Source organism: Syngnathus acus, chromosome 11 (assembly GCF_901709675.1).
Source record: "Syngnathus acus chromosome 11, fSynAcu1.2, whole genome shotgun sequence".
NCBI lineage: Eukaryota > Metazoa > Chordata > Actinopteri > Syngnathiformes > Syngnathidae > Syngnathus > Syngnathus acus.
Window position 1 is genome coordinate 5,170,308 of NC_051096.1, and position 18,026 is coordinate 5,188,333.

Here is an 18,026-nt window from a genome sequence, read left to right on the forward strand (position 1 = left end):
TTTTTAATACTTTTTTTATCTGTGACAGCAGACTTTGTTATCTGGTGCACCCTTTGACTGTACAAATGTACCAGCGTGATTTTTTTTGACAGCTAAGACTGTGCTACATGATTTTACTTTTTGTGTCACTGCTTATTCAATATTCATAACAACACTTGTTTTTTTTTTCTCTGCCTGCAGTCAGAGGAAAATAATAGATATAACTTTAAAACAATAAAAAATAAGAGTTTGGGAACAGGGAAAGGAGAGCGGGGGGTGATTTTTGACCAAAAAGATTTCATATCAAGCTGACATTTCTGACATTTTACATTGTTTATTTCAGCAGTCTGTCGCTTAAAGTGACTCAGGGAACGCTGCTTTTATTTATTTATTATTTTGGTGAGATAAGCCACTCGCACGCTGGATGCAATTGTGATTTAATATCGATGTTGTGTTTTGGAGCTTGCTGCGTCGAACAATTTGTCGAGCAATAATGCTAATGGAATTTTCTTATCGATGTCATAGATTATCACTTGTTTGTGTATCGCACATGTTCTGGAATTGGTTGACCAGTCCAGCGTGTCGCAACCCTCCCTTCGTCACCATAACGATGACGTGAATGGATATTTGTGATGGATTCTGCCATGCTGCTGTATTGCAATGTGAATTAATCACAGCTATGAGCAGGGATTTGAAAAGGTTGGCTGCTCAAATCGTATTTATTTTTACTGCCGATTGAGTTTAGTGCCGTCGGCTATTTTATTGATCATGTGACAGGCACACTTGGCAAATAGCTTTTTGATCCATTTTGGTTGCAATTAGTTCATGTCCATTGTGTTGTTAATGTAGAGACGATCTCAGTGTTATGCCAATACTTAATTTATTTTAGTCAGGTTGGAGGCCGGGGATCAAGCAAATTTTATTTTAAGTGACGTGAAGTGTACTTTTGCTGACTAAGCGCATTATTTTGGCAAGAAACAGCAGATTTATAAACAAATCCATCTGCTTTTTTTTTCATATTGCGCTTCCCCTTTTAGGATCACAAGGTGAGCTGAATCATCTGACATTGAGTGAAATCCGGGGTTCACCCTGGACTAGTACCCAGCCATTTACACTTTAATTTTAATTAAATTAAAATAAATAAATACATAAATAAATACAAAAAATGAATACATAAATTAATAAATACAATTTTGGGAGGGGGATTGAAGATCTGTTTTTCAGTTTCAGACCCAAATTCGGTTCCTGACCTGACCACAAACACTTTGTACATCTTGGTCATGCAATTCCTCACATTTTTTCCCAGAAGACTTCACAATAAAAGACTCAATTCCAGCCCTGTCATTTTGCAAAAAAAAAAAAAAAAAGTGCACATGTAATCAGGCATTAGTACCTTACTAATAAAGCGGACGTGATGATCATTTCTTGTGGGGCTGAATCTCACAGACATTAATTTCATGCATACAAATCAGACGCAGATGGAATTAGCTGAAAATTGCGCCGGGGGTTGGGGGTGGGGACATGTCGCTAGGGGTCGAAACCTTTTGTGGAACATAAGTCTCGTTTATCCGGAATTAGGACGAGTGTAGCGGCGGTTGGCTTTGATGTTTCTCTGATGGTGGTGGTGGGGGGTGCCATGCAGAGGGGGTACGCTGCCAGAGTCCAAGCAGATGTTCACAGCTCAGGCTTTGACACGTGACCGCCGCATCTCATCAAATTCCAAAATGTCTAACCACTCGTCTGAATCTTCCGTTCCAGGATTACGACGACGGCTACGGAACTGCGTACGACGACCAAGGATACGAGTCCTACGATAACAACTACACCAATCAAGGACAAAAGTAAGTTTTCTGCACAATGTCATGATTAAAATCATAAAATCACCCAGAGAATAAATGTTGCCGATTATTATAAGGTGATCACTCAATTTCCTTGTTAACGGTCATTCTTTCCTTTTTATATAACCACTGTAAACACTCATAAGGACATGTTTGTCCATTTAACAAAAGCCCTGGACAGCTAAATGCGGAATATTGATTTCTTTGTATCTAGGGAGCGATCGCTCTTTCCAAGCTACGCAAGGTCAAAAGGCTTCTGCTTTGTGTCCTGCAGTATTTTAACCATGCGTAACAATGCATGTCTATCGGCGCCATTTTTGTCGAAATAATGACTGTTGGCCTACTTAGAACATCCACAATTGGATTGCATTGGCAGCAGCTAGAAGGGGGGTGAAAAACATAGACATATTTCTCTTTAGCGAGCAGGGTGGTCGATGCTTTTCCTTTATGGCTCTTTCGGGATGTACTGTATGTCACTTGGGGTTTATCGCTCCCACCTCCCTCTTCCTCCAACAAAATGAGGTTTGTAACTTGCTTACGAAGGCAGCAGTAGAGGAAGACCACACAGTTCTACCGGAAAAATCATGGGAGCATTTTGGTGAAGCTGAGTCATATCGTATTTTAAGAAATATTTATTTTTCTAAAAATAATTCTTTTTTATTTTAATATCTATTTTAATTTAAGATTATTTTTTATTTTAATATTTATTTAAATGTAATTATTTTTATTATTGATTTGTTTATATTATTATTATTATTTTACCAACATTTTTAGCAAAAATGCACTAAAATATGCATTTGCATAAAAATATCAATTGCTTGTTTACGCAGCCACTGCAGCTTACCCCATTATGATATTTTTTTTTCAGCACAGCAATGCTTTCAAGAAAGTCAATACTTCACACTGTTGTGGCAGCTGTTAGTTTTCCGCCTCTGACACTCTTTTAGAAGCTGGAAAATTCACAAGTTGACTTTGACTCCCCTCATTGTTCATTGTTATCTTGCAGAGAAGTATAGCGTGCCATTAAAAAGGTGTGAGAGGACAAAAAAGCTGGCCGAGTCGAGCTCTTGAACACGAGTGTCAAATAATCCTGTTATGAAAGTCGTGTCGTGCTTCACTCGATTGCCTTCTCAATTCTTATGACGTTCAATGCAGACCAGACAAAAGGCAGAAGAAGTCATCTCAGGTCCCAGCTGCAGGAAGACCTGGATGTGTGTTTGTGTGTATGTTCCTCTCACCTCGTCACCAATTCTGGCTTGTGTCTCCAAGGCACTTGTCAAAAGATAACAAGCAACACAATTAGCAGTTTCTGTGCTTCAGTTCCAAGCCGACGTTCTCCTTGTGAGCTTGAAGCACGGGTTTTTTTGTTTTTTTTTTAAATGAGATTGTGTGAATTTGGTTAATGAGTCTTGCATTGGGCTTCTTGCTTGACATGCAGCATAGAATTGTTGCGACATCGTAGCTGACAAGTTTGTAAAACACACTCCTGGTTTCAGAGTGCTTATCTCGGGGGAGATCGCAAACTGCTCAAGTAGCACTCCGACGTGAAGGTCAAGACTGCTTGAGTGAACTCTTTAAATTTATCAGCAAATACAAGGGTGGGTGTAAAAAAAAAAAAAAAGGGATAGCACTTGGCTGGACATGTGGGGTCACAGAAAAGTGATCTTCCTCAATGCCCGAGTGCGATTTAAGTGTTATTTCGTGCTTCACGCTTGAGCGACACCCTCCCCCTTTACCTTTGCTTTGGTACAATCTGGATCCCAAGGGGCGACCGGTGCGATAGGCTTGTGACATTGTTTTTAAATGGCAGCCAAATCCCTCGGGAGCAAGTGTAAATCTTAACACAAGAGAAGAGGAAACGTGTAGGCGCACAAACCACCTTTTTTTTTTGCCGTTAAAAGATTAGTCGTGACCGCCTCTTCAAAGACATTGCGTAATTTCTTTTTCCCACCGTGACATCAATCGATTGAATCGAAATGCGGTGCTAAAAAATGGCCTTCTATATCTTTTGACTTTTCAAGCTTCTCAAAGAAAAACTTTACCTTGGAGGACAGACGGGCCAAAAAAGGACACCTTCCTCCAAACATAGCATACGTTTATTTTTCTCCTGTGCTCTTTCCAATACTTGCCAGCCCCGTTTTGACAGAGCCATTTAGTCCAAGCTTTATTTATTTTATTTTTTTCCTTCTCTACAATTTTAGCCGATTGGCTGTGCTAGCTGTCAGACGGCGAGACACCTGCAGTGCCGCTGTGTGCCTTGATGCTGTTTTAAAGTTGACAGCTCATCAAGAGGATTGACAGATGCTGCGAAGGGAATTTGACCACATCTAAGGTGGAGGGGGAAGGGTTTTGAAAAATACACCTCTAGTCAAAAAAGCATCTTGGACTTTTAATGTTGCCATGGTAGCCGATGTTAAAAAAAAAAAAAAAAAAAAAAAAAAAAATGTCTGTGTTTCTCCGTAAAAGAGTGATTTCTTGAAAGGATTTAATGGGAGATGAGGTCAGTTTGAGAGTTAGCTTTGTAATCAGCCGCCGTATTGAGCAATCAGCATATCCGCAAGGAAGCTTTGGCCTTGAAGTTGTGTGAGCTTCACTGGAATTGGGAAACGGTGGTGCTTTTTGCCTCAGATGTTTCCTTTTCTTTCGTATTGTTGTCGGAAATAATCGCCACCGGGCTGCTGTAATCAGGAAGGTCCGTGTGGGGCATTTGCGCTCAGCATTTTCCTTTGCAAGCCGCTGCCAGATGAGAATGAAAGGCGTGATTGCAAAAAAGGAGCATCACAGAAGTGTGTCACCACAGGAAATATGGTCCTTTCATAAAACTGGAGAAAATTTTTTTTTTGCTCATCTTGAAGTGACCGGTGGGGGAAAAAAGAGCGGCCTGATGCAAAGTTAGAAAACCTTTCACAACTAAAATGCTGCACTAACATTTTTGTGCCGGTAACAAAACACCGCCCATATTGTGCTTTATTGTCCGACGCCCTCGCCGCTCTGCTGACTTTTTGCACAACATTGCTTCTCGGCTGCTTTTGGGGCCAATTTGCCAGTGTTGAAGTGGACAAATGCGCAAAGGTACACTGCACATAACACCCGAGAGTCAGCCACCTGACTGGAGGAGAAACATTTGCATTGTAAAACTACAGAAGCGCTGACAGACTTTTAATTGTCTCCCATCTGGAGCTACAGTATAGTTAATCCAATGCGGCCTTGATTTTCCAACTACAATTTATTTATTTTTTCAATATAAAATCCCAAACATAACATAACATATAACCTAACCTAACCTAACATAACCTAACATAACCTAACATAACCTAACATAACCTAACATAACCTAACATAACCTAACCTAACCTAACCTAACCTAACCTAACCTAACCTAACCTAACCTAACCTAACCTAACCTAACATAACATAACATAACATAACATAACATAACATAACAAATATAAATAATATATAATAAATACCGTAATTTTCGGACTATAAGTCGCGGTTTTTTTCATAGTTTGGGTGGGGGGGCGACTTATACTCAGGAGCGATTTATATACATATATATGTTTTTTTTCACTTTTTTGGGCATTTTATGGCTGGTGCGACTTATACTCCGGTGCGACTTATAGTCCGAAAATTACGGTACCTCACTTCCACTTGATCCTGTGTGAAGCTAACTTGCATCTCGACGGCGTACCTTTGCAGCCTCCTTTAATGTCCTGTGTGAGATCTCTTCAGATTCATCACCGAGGACGGCGAGAGTAATGGCGGCCTAAGAAAACACACACCACCCGGGACGTGTACTACATCATTCAATTTTAACACTCCCATCTGTTTCGCCCTAACAGCGACATCAGGGCCCAGGATGAGGCATTTACAGAAATGACAGATGCACTACAGAGGAGGTTTTTTTTTTTCCCTAAACCTGAGGGAACGTAGGCCTGGAAACACGTCCCCCTTTGCTGCTGTTGTCTTTACGTCTCATGGCCCATGCCAGAATTTCCAGACAGATGCTCAGTGACACTCCGCAGCGGTGGCCTTCCACTAATGAATGTCGGATCAAAAGATGACCTCTTTACGACGACAACTCATTTACACCTGTGACATATCGCTAGTTACATCCGTGTAAGGATTCTCTGGAATTACTTGACATCAATGCAAGATGCATATTGGCACATGCTCTTAAGATGAGTCCCTGCTCTATCCTCCATTGACCTCATTGTCTTAGAAAAAAAAAAACACAATAAAACATTGATGTCACAAGCTAAGTGTGGCTCTTAAGGCTGTAAGGATTTGCGACAAAAAATAGGAACAACTGTTGATGCCGAAGCTCTTCCGTCGCAGTCACGCTAGGTTTAAAATAAACCGTTACTTCCAATCTGTCACCTCCGCGCCTGCAGCGGTCGCTCCACGTTGAGGTTTCAGGTGCTTTCAGTTTTCTAATCCGGGCAGGATTGAGGCGCCGCTGTCAGATAGACAGGCAGGCAGACAGACAGGCGACGAGGGCCCCAGCTGTGACGGCTGGTGTCGACTCCGAGGCGGTCTTATGATGAATTGCTTCCACCGCGACTGAAGCAATTGTTCTGTCAGTGTCTCGAGTGCACGTGAACGAATTTGCCCGCGTCTTTTTGTTTTTCATTAACGATGCCACCTCTCGTCCATCTCCATACTCGCTTGTGTCGAGCTGCGTGGAAATATGGTGGCACCACAAATAAATAAATAACACCGAAGTGCTTTTTTTGTTCTGAGGAACTAAACTGTCAAGTTACAACCCAAAAAAAAAAAAAAAAACTCAAATGACACTTTGCAATAATCATTGAAGCATGACTCAGAGGATGTTTTTTTTGTCTGCTTGCAGCTCAGACGACTACTATGAATACGGACAAGGCGGCGAATCATATGAATCGTACGGTGAGTTTTTTTTTTTCTTTTCCCGATGTCTGCTTATCTCGTCTGCCCTTGTCTCCCACCAGTGTCACACGTATGTCCCCCAGCTACTTTCAGACTTGACAGCTCATTTACTCGTCCTTTCTGCTATATTTTGCTCATGTGCCTAATTTGTTTTAGTGGAAAAGGACCTTCACGTCACAATTGTCATTGATACAGTAAAATACGACATATATTATGATTTTTTTTTTTCCTCATAACATTGTGCAAGCTGACCTGATTCTAATAATTCGCCTTATTCGTGTACTACTGCGGTTTTTGCTGCTTCTTGTATCATTAAATGTATATTTCAGATCTTTTTTTAGTCAGAGCGATTAGCAAAGAACTTTCCAACTTTTCTAGGCTGTAAGCAGAAAAGTCACGCGCGTTTAGCTCATTAGTATTTTCCATGGCGCCACATAAAATAAACCCGCCAAGTGTTTTACTGTATTACCTCGGCATGGGTCACCCAAAGGGCGACAGCTCAAAAGAAGCTGATAACGGCGTCCAAGCGGGGGCCTATCCTTGCTTTTCAAAACACAAGGTTAAAACGGTGTATTTCTTCAAAGTGACACTCAGCGAAAGGGTGACAGGTTTAATTAAGGGGTATCGGCTGTGTGCTGCCAGCAGCTTGTACACGGAAGGTGCAGGGGAGGGGGGGGGTGAATACACAAGGCTTTGTGAGCCTGAGCTCCAGGTAAGTCTCAGCACTGGCTGCAGATCAGACAAAAGGTGCCATCGATAGCACCACTTTCACGCTGACGCTACCCGGGGCTGATGTGGGCTAACGGTAATTGTGACCTTTTTGCTAGGCGCCTCTAAACGGGCCCTTTTCAAGTAGACGTTTGATCAGCTAGTTCAATTATCTGAGATGAGGGCTCCCAGGTATGAGGCGAGTCTGCGGAAATGTGCAAGATTTGTGAATGATTTGGCAACTTTGCAATCTTGTTTAATCAGGTCAAGAGGAGTGGGCAAACAGTCGCGGGAAGGCGCAGTCGGCGAGGACGACCAAGGGAGCGTACAGAGAGCAGCCGTATTCCAGATACTGAACTGTGTCACGGCCCGCACCGGACTCCTCGTTGCAGTTCCAACCCAAGTAATGGATTTTTTTTTTTTTTTTTTAATGGATGTCCCCACAATTTTTTAAAAATGAAACCTAAACTATGGAATTTAAAAATCAGAACATCTGAGGAAGGACTGAATGAATGAGATCAGGGAAGTCCCACTGCCTCACAGAGGAGGTATATTAGGGCTCCACTGAAAAGTAAAAAAATATTAAGAGAATAAAAGCATGGTCATGTAGTTGAAGCCCCAATCTAAAAAGTTTTATAATTGCCTGATTCCACAAAATAGTAGCAAAGCACTACTAATGAAGCTCCTCAGCTTGTCAACATAGTTCCTAGGCACCAAGATGCCACTAGATGGCGCCGAATCAATATGTTTTTGATATTTCTGTAAATAACGGAAAATAGGTCCCCTAAGAAATCTGCAATTCACCGTAAGATAGTTCCCACACAGAACGTAAATTGGATATGATGGCGTACGCTCTGACATAATATCTTTTCACTAGGGTGTGCCACAGGGCTCTGTTGTAGGTCCCCTTTTATTTCAATATTTTTTCCAGAAACTCTGACCACTATGTAATATAAGAGTTGACTTTTCTTTGCTCCAAAATTCATCTTTATTCTCAAAATATTTTCTTCTTTTCGGTGTGGGCCTCCCGCTGTCCTTATAACATAAACCTTACTCCCGCTGAGTAATACAATTCAGGATGTACCCTTCCATCCTGCCGAAAATCAACAGACATGAATCAATGTGTTTTGAGTTTCTCAAGTTTGTATTAAGCTAATTTCACTTTTGTAGTAGTCGCGGTGAGCCATCGCCGCCGGATGCAACTTAATGTATCTCCCTCAATATACTTCAATGAAATCTGAAGATATAATGGTTAGTACTAGGACGTATTGTAGATATTTATTTCTTGAGGAGTAATTGGAAATGTGAACCTTGTAAAATATGCATTTTGAAAAACACAAGTCATCCTGTATACATCTTGTATTGCTGTTTCTTGTTTTTTTTGTAAGTTATACTCGTAGGTCGGTGTTAAAGGGCTTATGAAAGCATGGCGTGCAATGTGGATGTTGTCAGGTGTTTTCGTCATGATACAATTGTGTTTATAAACCTCTTTAATACGTCTAATAAATAGGAATTTAACATCAAACACTCTAATCCGAACAATAGTCCAAAGGCTTTTGTCGTTTGTGAGTTTTAGTTCTGTTGTTGGTTTTTTGTTGCGCTTAAATGGGTCATTTTGACATGATAGAATAGAAATTCTAAGGCCTAATTATGAACTTGACTAACTCATATGCTTGTGAATATGTCCCCCTGCCCCTCCTAAGTTAGACTCGTTTGATTTTCTTATTTATTTTGAGCTTATATAAGCCCTTTAATATTTCCCTCTTGCCGATGCTGAATAAACATTTTTGAAAAAAAACAACAACAACCAAAAGCCCTGGTGTTATTGACTCGATAAAATCCAACTTTAATTTAAACTAAAAGGCAGACAGAGAGGAGACAAAACAACAACAACAAAGAGAGAAATGGGATTTGATTGTAATTTGTCTTTACGGGGAAAGCTGAGATTTTGCGAATTTAGCGATGTTGCCTCTCCTCTCTGATTGTCCGTATAATATCGAGCACCGTTCGTAAACACGCATTAACTCTGTGAGTGTTTACCCTGACAGAAATGGCTCGTAGCCCTGCATGAAGGCCTCCTCGACACCTTCTCGGGCCAGTTCGCTCCCCCGGCTGGGGGACCGCTCTCTCTCTCCTTTTTTTGTTGTCCTCTTTTTTTTATTGCTCTTTCTGCTCTACTCCACGTGGTCATGTGGCATTTAAAGAGCCTGCCCTGTCCATTAAAGAGACTCTAAATGACCCCCAGCTGACCTCAGCAGAGGGAGGATGGCAGTTTAAAAAGACCACCGCCCCACAAGGTAATACAACCCAGACCCAGATTAACCTCTCGCCTAACATAAACGCTCTCTAAACTTAAATGTTTATCTTGTCTGTGTCTTGGCCGCAACGCTGAGAATAATTAGCCACCTTTAACAACAAATGTAAACAATGTGATAAATCAATGAGCTTTTTAAGGAAACACTTAATAGATTCATAAACTACAATATGTCTTGTATCAGTGTTTTTGATGTGTTGAGTTTTAACTGATGGGCTAATTGTGTTGCTTGTATTCCACTTTAGGTTGACCTACTGGGCCACCCATGACCTCATTGGTAACAAAAAAAAAAAAGGTGCGTAAAAGCAAAGTTTTTTTAAGCCAACTGGAAAATAAATGATTTATTATATATATTTTTATTATATATATTATGTGCACTAATCAGTTAGGTTTCCATTAATGGCATGAAGTTGTCAATAGAAACTTACATTTTAACTTTTTTTTTCCCCCCCCCCAGATGTGACGAACGGCACAAAGAAACGAAAACCCCAAAAGGCTCACAAAGATATCTCCCTGTTGGCAAGTGTGTTGGACTAACATGTTCACAGGTGAATCCTGGAGGAAAACTTGAGATGCAATAAAAGGCGGGAGGAGGTGGTTAAAAAAAAACGTCATCACGGAGAGAGTAAACCCGTGAGCCAAATGGATTTCCTCACTCTCTAGAGATGTTCTGTCTGGGAACATTTCCTTCAGATTTCCATGGCTGCTGTATTTATGTTCGAGGGAGTGCTCTGAACTGATTGTGAACTTGCTTTCATTAAGACGGAGTTGTGAAAACTAAATAAAGGATGCTTTAAATATGCAAAGGTAAGTGACATCACACACTTGCCGTGTGCTAATCATCCTCCACGCCATCAGTTCACACCAATAATGAAGTGCCTTACTGTTATGTTCTTGTGACTCTTTTACAGGTTTATTCTCGAGTGTTAAAAAAAGGGCAGTTATTTTTTCGGTCTTTTTTTTTTTCTGTTTGCATTATCATGATGTTAGAAAAGCCCTCCCCATGTGCAATCTATTCCGCTTGTACCTCTTAATGAGAATCGACTTGGATGGCTATTGCAAATCCAAAATAGCTTTCAGCGGGAATTTAGGGGGGGAGGTAGAACATTCCGGCTGATGCTTAAGTCCACAAAAGCCTGACCGTATTCGGTTGCGCCGCGTTATGTCCCGGGTGCCAGACAATGCTTTTCCATTAGACGAGAAGAAACCAGGAGGAGACCTCGGGCCGAGCCTCAGACAATAACAATCGACCTGACGCATAGATCCCCCTACCTTGCCGCCTTCGGGGACTGGCCTCCTCCTCTGAAGTGACTTCAAATGACAATGTTATCTGGAGCAGGCTTCTCATAAAGTAAACAGGACTCTTTTGATTAAGGATGCATACAATGAAAGGAAGCGGCGTTCCCCGAGGCCAACACAACCCCGATTCAGTCTCCCGTGGACAAAACGGTATGGGCGAATGTGAGTGCTATGGTCGCCGAACGAATATAATCGTCAAAATACTCTATCACTGTAATGCAATATTTGTTTACAAGCAGTTAAAAAAAAAAATCTATTCCGTACCTAACAATCTGCCGGTTATTTATATTCCTTATATAACAAAATTGTTGCTCCCTCTCCAATAAATGGCTTTTATTGTGATACGTGCACTTCCTCCTAATCGGGTGTAAAGTTGCTACCCCTCGCCTTTTTGTTCTGTAATTAACTGTCGGGCTCTTAATGTGCTGATGGCGAATCAATGTCCAAGTGCCTTCAAAGTGAGTGTTCATGTGACCCGGGGGTCACTAAGTGGAAAGTGGGATTGCCATGAGATCGATCAAGTCGACGCTTTGACTGAAGGGGGGATGAGAGGGACACTGAGGAGGGAACGGTTAAGTGGCAGAAATCAAATGATCAAATCAAATGATAATCGTTGAGTGGTTGTGTGAGTGTTTTTGTTGCCAGAAGCTTTAAAGTAGCAGGAGAGGTAGACATACGAAATAATAAATAACATCATCATAACTGTAGTATGATTTATTTCTATGAAGCAGAGGCTTGCTTGTATTAGGATGGCCACTATTTAACATGTCAATGTGCAGATGGGAAAATATTTAGAGGGTGTGCAAAACCGCAAATAATTGTACTGTATCGATCAATCAATTGTGTCATTTATCGTGTCACAAGATGTTTCTTTATCCCTTTTTTTTGTATATCATCTTGTAAACAATAAATTTTCTCTGATAACGTAATATTATTTTAAAGTCAGTGTTTGTATTTATTCGTATCTACAGCTGCAGGGATAACGTGGTTGCACAAGTGTGCACACCCTCTTATATGGCTGTGTTCAGAATTGAACGATCACATTCAAATTCATTTTAAAAAGACAGAATTTCATGTGCCTTAACTTAAAGTTTATTTTTTTCTGAAGTGTACTTTGTAAACAATCCTGCTGTGGTTTAAAATTCCAACAAGAAAAAGACGATTAATTCCAATGGGAAATTGTGTTCAGCATTCAGCCTTGGCGGTTCCACTGTAAATTAAATACGCTGGAGTGGACCATGACTCCTTTCGGCTTCTAATCCCTGATTTGAGCTTTTGTATAAGCTTGGCTTTGTGTTCCCATAGGATGCATTCATGCTTTTCACTCGGGGACACAGAAGCACGACCATATCACAATGTTTGGAACGAGCAGTAAAGTAACGCCGTAATAATGCAAACACTCCATGAATAGACGGCTAAGCCTGAGTGGCTCTTACAAAGACACCTTCACTCCATGCGTTAAAAGTGTTTACCTTAACACCTTACCCCCCGACCCCCCCCTCATGGAACGCCGACCTTCTAAATGACATTTGCCTCCTGTTAAGCCAAGCATGTTTGGCATTTCAAGTGCTTCTCGCGCAGCCACCGCACCTTTGCTAACCGCCGCGGCGCCGCGTTAAGTAAATAACTGGAGGACAAGGATCAATGCGCTTGTCTTGTCCCGGGAAAAGTCGGATTACTCTTGCCGAGACTTTAATAGGTGTTTATGAAGTTTGGCTCGCGCCACTGCTTGGATGCTCATTGCCGCTGGGTTTGGGTGTTAAATCAGCAGGTGGTTCAATTCCCTGCTCATTATGTTAAAAAGCCATTGAGCAACACTAAATGGCTTCTAATTCACCTCGTGCTAATTGCTCATTTTGTACGTTTCCAATACTGCTGTTTTGATTTGACCTATGAGAATGACTAGATACATTATTCCAGGATAAATATATTTTTGAGTAGGTAAAATAAAATCACAAAACATTTGTCCAATTGCTGCATTGCAGTTGACACATGGATTTTTTACTTAAATAATGAGTCAGGGGTGACCCACCTTGGCCCCAGGGAGCAGCATGAAAGGATAAAGTGTAGCTACAATCCAGGATGAACGGACGTGCTGCTTTCTTAAAAGTGTCTGCGTCTGCAATCTGTCACCGGCGTTGATTTTTTTTTTTTTTTTTTTTTGTCTCGGCTTGTGAGGTGATCCCTCGGAGACCAAGCCGAGCACGTAGCAGCTTTAGCCTTACATCGGTGTTGGATGAGGGGATAAAAACCACAGTGTCCTCGGGATAAGACCTGGACCTTTTGACCTCTGAGGCGAGATCCCTTACAAGAATTTTTCTAAGGGATTTCATGTACGTTTTTTTCTGCTGCTTTCACTCATCTGTAAGTCCTTTTGTTCGCTGGCTTGAATGTTTAGGAGCAAACAGAAAAGCCTTTATGTTGGTAAAATGAAAGTTGGCAGCTTCTATTAGGTAGGACACAGCGCTCATATTGACGTACTTAATATTTTATTACAGCTGTAGTGTAGGGCGAGAGATTGTAATTTGATCGATGTGTGTTATTTGGTTAGTTAGTGAGAAGGCGCTTCAGTGTTGCATTGGAGAGAATAAAAGAAAGAAAACAAGACAAGATGATGAATAAAGTCTTAATTTTATGCAAGAAAAGTAGTAAGATAAATTGTTACGATAATGCATTTGGATGACACATGACAAGTTTTAATGTGTTGGTAAATTTGCAATATAACTTAAGTATCGGTAGCTGGTATCGGCTGTGTTCTCAAACACTCGATCCCTTGATGCGCTTGAATTGGATCTCGTGTACAGTAAATGAGTCTAAAAGTCAGTCGATGGCTTTTTTGTACATGTTGGCTCTTTTAATAAGTTTTGTCCAAGTCAGTATCTGCTTTCTCGCCAGATGAGAATATCAATACGGCTCTCATGTACATCCATTATACATTAAGGCTATAGCCGGCAGTCAGCTGGTTGCCATGACAACTGAAGGCAGGACAGATAGCACAGGTTCAAAGGTAAAAAATAAACCAGAATAATAGATCTATAACAACATAACTCTGTTTTGTGGTGTGTACAGATGTACATAAAAATTCGACACATTTCGGTGTAGCTCCAAGTTTATGTTTTCAAGAGTAAATAATGGAAGAGAAAAATCGATTGTATAAAACAATATACAAAGACTAAATTATGCAGTGCAAATAGCACTATGGCACATTGGAATGATATTATAGCTTCAAGTAACAGCTGCGTCTGGATTTTTTTTTTTTTTTCGTCACAGCAGTATGGAAGAGGTGTTACTGTGATTTCTGGTCTATAACATAGTCATCAAAAAAAAAAAAAGCTGCAGATGATAGAATCTCTGATGGCTCCCGGTTCCTCAGAGATCTTCTCCTGTTATCGTGGGTCATCTTTGGAGTACTAACCTTAATCAGGTAACTGATTTTTATTGTCATAAAATAGCTATTGGAATGGTGAACGATAATGTGTGGGAGTTCCTCCTCATTCAAGAGGCTCCAAGTGCCCCATGATGGCGGCCCCCTCCTCATCATGTCCTCAGTCTACATTTGTACTGATGGAAGGAGGGGTTACAGTATTTCACTTTACAGTTTGGGCTAATGGGGTCATGACCCCTGCTGTTCTCCCTCTTTCAGATCCAATCCCCCCCACCTTCAACCTTGCATTCCTCGCCTCATTCCACAAACACATCTGAGGGGTCTGCTCCGTGTCTCACATCTCTTCGCCAGCACCACCTGTTCCTCCAGATGTTCCGACTAACCCGTGGAGCCTCATCTCCACGCGTACTGGCTCCGTTGCCGCCCCCGCTCGCCATGTCAAACCCACTTCCCAAACGTATGGTTAGTACAAAAAGAAAAATATCGCTTTGGCGCCACCTTGCGGCATCTTGTCAAGGAACTATGTTGAAGCGCATTGAGGAGTTTCATTTAGTCAATAAAGGTCAAATCAAAAGTTTTAGCTGTGCATCTGTGCACACAAAACATGAGAGCAAACGTGACCCATCCAAGCAAGCCCTGAGAACCGAATCCGTTGCCATGGCGGCGTGAAATGAAGGCAAGGTTGACAGGGGTGCAGTCACTTATTGGCATTGCCTCAAAGGTAGCACCTCCCGCTGCCCTCCCCTTCAGCTGCTGTAGCGCCACATCAGCGTCAGGCAGCCGCTCTCCCCGAAGGAGGGCAGCCGCGCTGGACCGGCTGCGACTTAATTGGAGCTGGAGGACAACCCCACACACACACTCCTGGCCACCACCACCATGCTACAGCTGTGCCGCCGCCGGCTGGCCATGGAAAAACCAAACCCAGTGACTACACCCCCCGGGTCGGAGGTCACCATGTGGCCACTCGGCGGGCTTCTCGGGCCGTCCCTGCGTGCGGTGGACGCCAAGTCTTAGCGAAGCCCCTCAGCGAGACGGACTGTCTCTTTCTCTTCGTACAAAAAGCAAGTGAGCTGAAGTGTGCATGACAGCCCACGTCGCCCTCCGAGATGAGCACAATGTAATCGGGCTTGACTCTTTGTTTTGTCGAGCAGACACAACAATTGCGTGTGTTTGAAGTACCGCAAGAAATTAATATAATGCATTGTCAAACTCGGAAATGCATCTCAAGATCATCCGAAAGAAGACCTGATTTTAGATTTGGTACCTGCGCAGACGGCTATTTAGATGTTTTGCTAGCCAAACTCAGCTTCTTCTGACCGGCCAATCAGAATCCAGCACCACTGACAGGAAACACAATTGAATACCTCCTGTGATAAACAAACTATTGTTCAGATACCTATTTTTTTTTTAAATGACAGTGGGGAAACAATTACCGAGTGTTATTGAGACTTAATTTCCATAGCAAAGGTAGGAGTGAACTCAGCGTCACCCCGGCGACAGATGCTTCCTGCGTGCCTTCTTTTCTCCAACAAGGAATACATCAGCATTAAAAACGAAAGGAACGCTTTATCCTTTCGCATTTTAATTACATCCACTGTGTACACAAAAACCATAACACATATTTCAATGTGACAACAATTCCAAATCCTTCCCAATTGCTATTTTTCTTACTTTATAAAATATTAAATATAATTTTTGTACAAACCGTTAAGCCCACTGCACTACTGTAAATCAACATAGGTTATGATAGCGCTACTTGGAGAGCTAATTATTCATTTAGGTTGCACTATTGCATCATTTTTAGCTGACTGTATATATAAAAACATGAGCAGTCTACATTTGATATGCTCCACCACCTACGTTGTTTGAGGTAACAGCCCGAGGGGCATGTTACAGGTTGGTGCCCCCGCGATCTGACCTGGAAGCAGGGCCCACAATCATCATCCTAGGGCTCTTTTAGATGAGGTGTGCATAATGGGGAGGTTTTTGCTCTCTGAAGGATGAATCAATGTGGCATGAAGAAGAGAATTTCCAGCCCATTTCCCCACTCTGATTACCCCCCACCACATACGGCTCCCTAATAGCTTGTTGTGTGTCATAAATCTCCTTTTACCACCGCGCCATCACAGATGTACCACTTGCATATTCAAGGGAAGGCGGTATTGGGATTTGATGACTTGCTAGCAGGGAGCGCGAGGATTCGGCCTGTCATGTTCCATTTGGCGGCTTAGCCTTAAAAAAAAAAAAAAAAAAAGTCTTTGCTAGCGAGATGTGTAGGCTTGTTGTCAAACGGTTGCCCGCTTTATAATAAAGTCCTCGTCCACCATCTCGAGAATTAAGCGGCAAAAATAGCAGTAATCGTTCCTAGATTTGTTGTTACTGTTTCAGTCACAAGAAGAACAAATGCTAATTAATACCAGACACGAATCAATGAATCACTGATGACAATTAATCATCTCGACAATCATGCGTTCAAATGAACAAACAAAACAGCAACTACATTTGTAACCGCTAATCGGGAAATGACATATCTATCCACTATATCCATATTTTATGATCAACAATTAATATTTAACGATTGATGACACAGCATCAGGAGGAATTGGAGGCCCAGTATCTTGGTCTCATTGGCCGGGGATCGAACCCAAATCCTATCCTATCGGGTTCTGATCAGACAATCGCAATATTCAAGATTGACTTTTTCTGTACTGTAGTTGGCGTTAAGTTCAAGGTCACGCCTGGAAGTGAGACGTGACCCGAAAGTAAACTCCGTGACAACTTGCTTGCCTTCCTGAGATGAAGGACGTGTTAAGAGTGCGGATGGGGAGGGGGGGCGTTAGCTCAGGTACAGCGTGTTTGTTTACCATGTTCTTTCTTCTTGACACTTTGCGATCAAACGACCTCTGATGTGAATCTTGTTGCTTCGAGTCACCTCGTTTAGTAGAGGATCTCAGTGACATGCATAGACTTTTTTTATTTATGTTTTTTATTTTGCTGTCAAGAGCTTGGCATGGAAACCTGACGTCAAAAAAAAAAAAGTCGAAGTGCAACGAGCAGTGCTGAGCATTGCACACAAGCACTAATTAAGAAAAGAAAAAAAAAAGGGAGTGATTTTCATTTAGCTCTCCTCCATCTAATCATTTTATAATAGAGTTTTTGTCCTCTGGGAGGAAAATGTCTTCTCTCACATGGCTGCTTGATTTGCCTTTAAACAGTGTGAGGACATTGTTCCGATATACGTAAACACCAGAGTGACGATGAATTCAACTCGATCAGTCGAGCACGGAAGTAAGGATGGTTAACAAAAGCAAAATGTGAGATGAGAATTAACCAAATTGTCTACTAGCTTAATGTTTGCATACAATGTGAAACGCCTTAGATGTGCTAGTGGAAATTAGCATCAATGTTGCAGGACTAGAAAACAAAGTCACAACGTTGTATGACACTTAAATTTGGTGCTCATCATACGGCGTGAGGGTCAAAAATAGAAAGTATCTTCATTTTTTTCTTTTAATGGTGTTGTTGAAGCATATCCATTTTCGCTTCCTCCTCGCAAGCAGATTGTCAGCTCATCCCATATTCCATTGACTCCATTTGC

At 41.7% G+C, this 18,026-nt stretch overlaps 1 protein-coding gene across 2 annotated transcripts in view; it reads left to right on the plus strand.

Annotated features, from left to right (window-relative positions):
* The window catches only part of khdrbs3 (KH domain containing, RNA binding, signal transduction associated 3), a 37,632-nt gene extending 27,279 nt beyond the window's left edge, over positions 1–10,353 (plus strand). Inside the window, exons 7-11 of one of the 2 annotated variants that reach the window (XR_005099456.1) lie at positions 1,738–1,820; positions 6,670–6,722; positions 7,695–7,833; positions 9,990–10,039; positions 10,202–10,353. Coding sequence is in view for 1 of the 2 variants with exons in the window: in XM_037264343.1 (XP_037120238.1) it covers positions 1,738–1,820; positions 6,670–6,722; positions 7,695–7,786 (228 nt within the window). In the remaining variant the exon portion in view is untranslated. Of the gene's footprint in view, positions 1–1,737; positions 1,821–6,669; positions 6,723–7,694; positions 9,244–9,989; positions 10,040–10,201 lie in introns of those variants that run through there. The other variant, XM_037264343.1, reaches the window with a different exon arrangement.
* Positions 10,354–18,026: the final 7,673 nt, after the last annotated feature.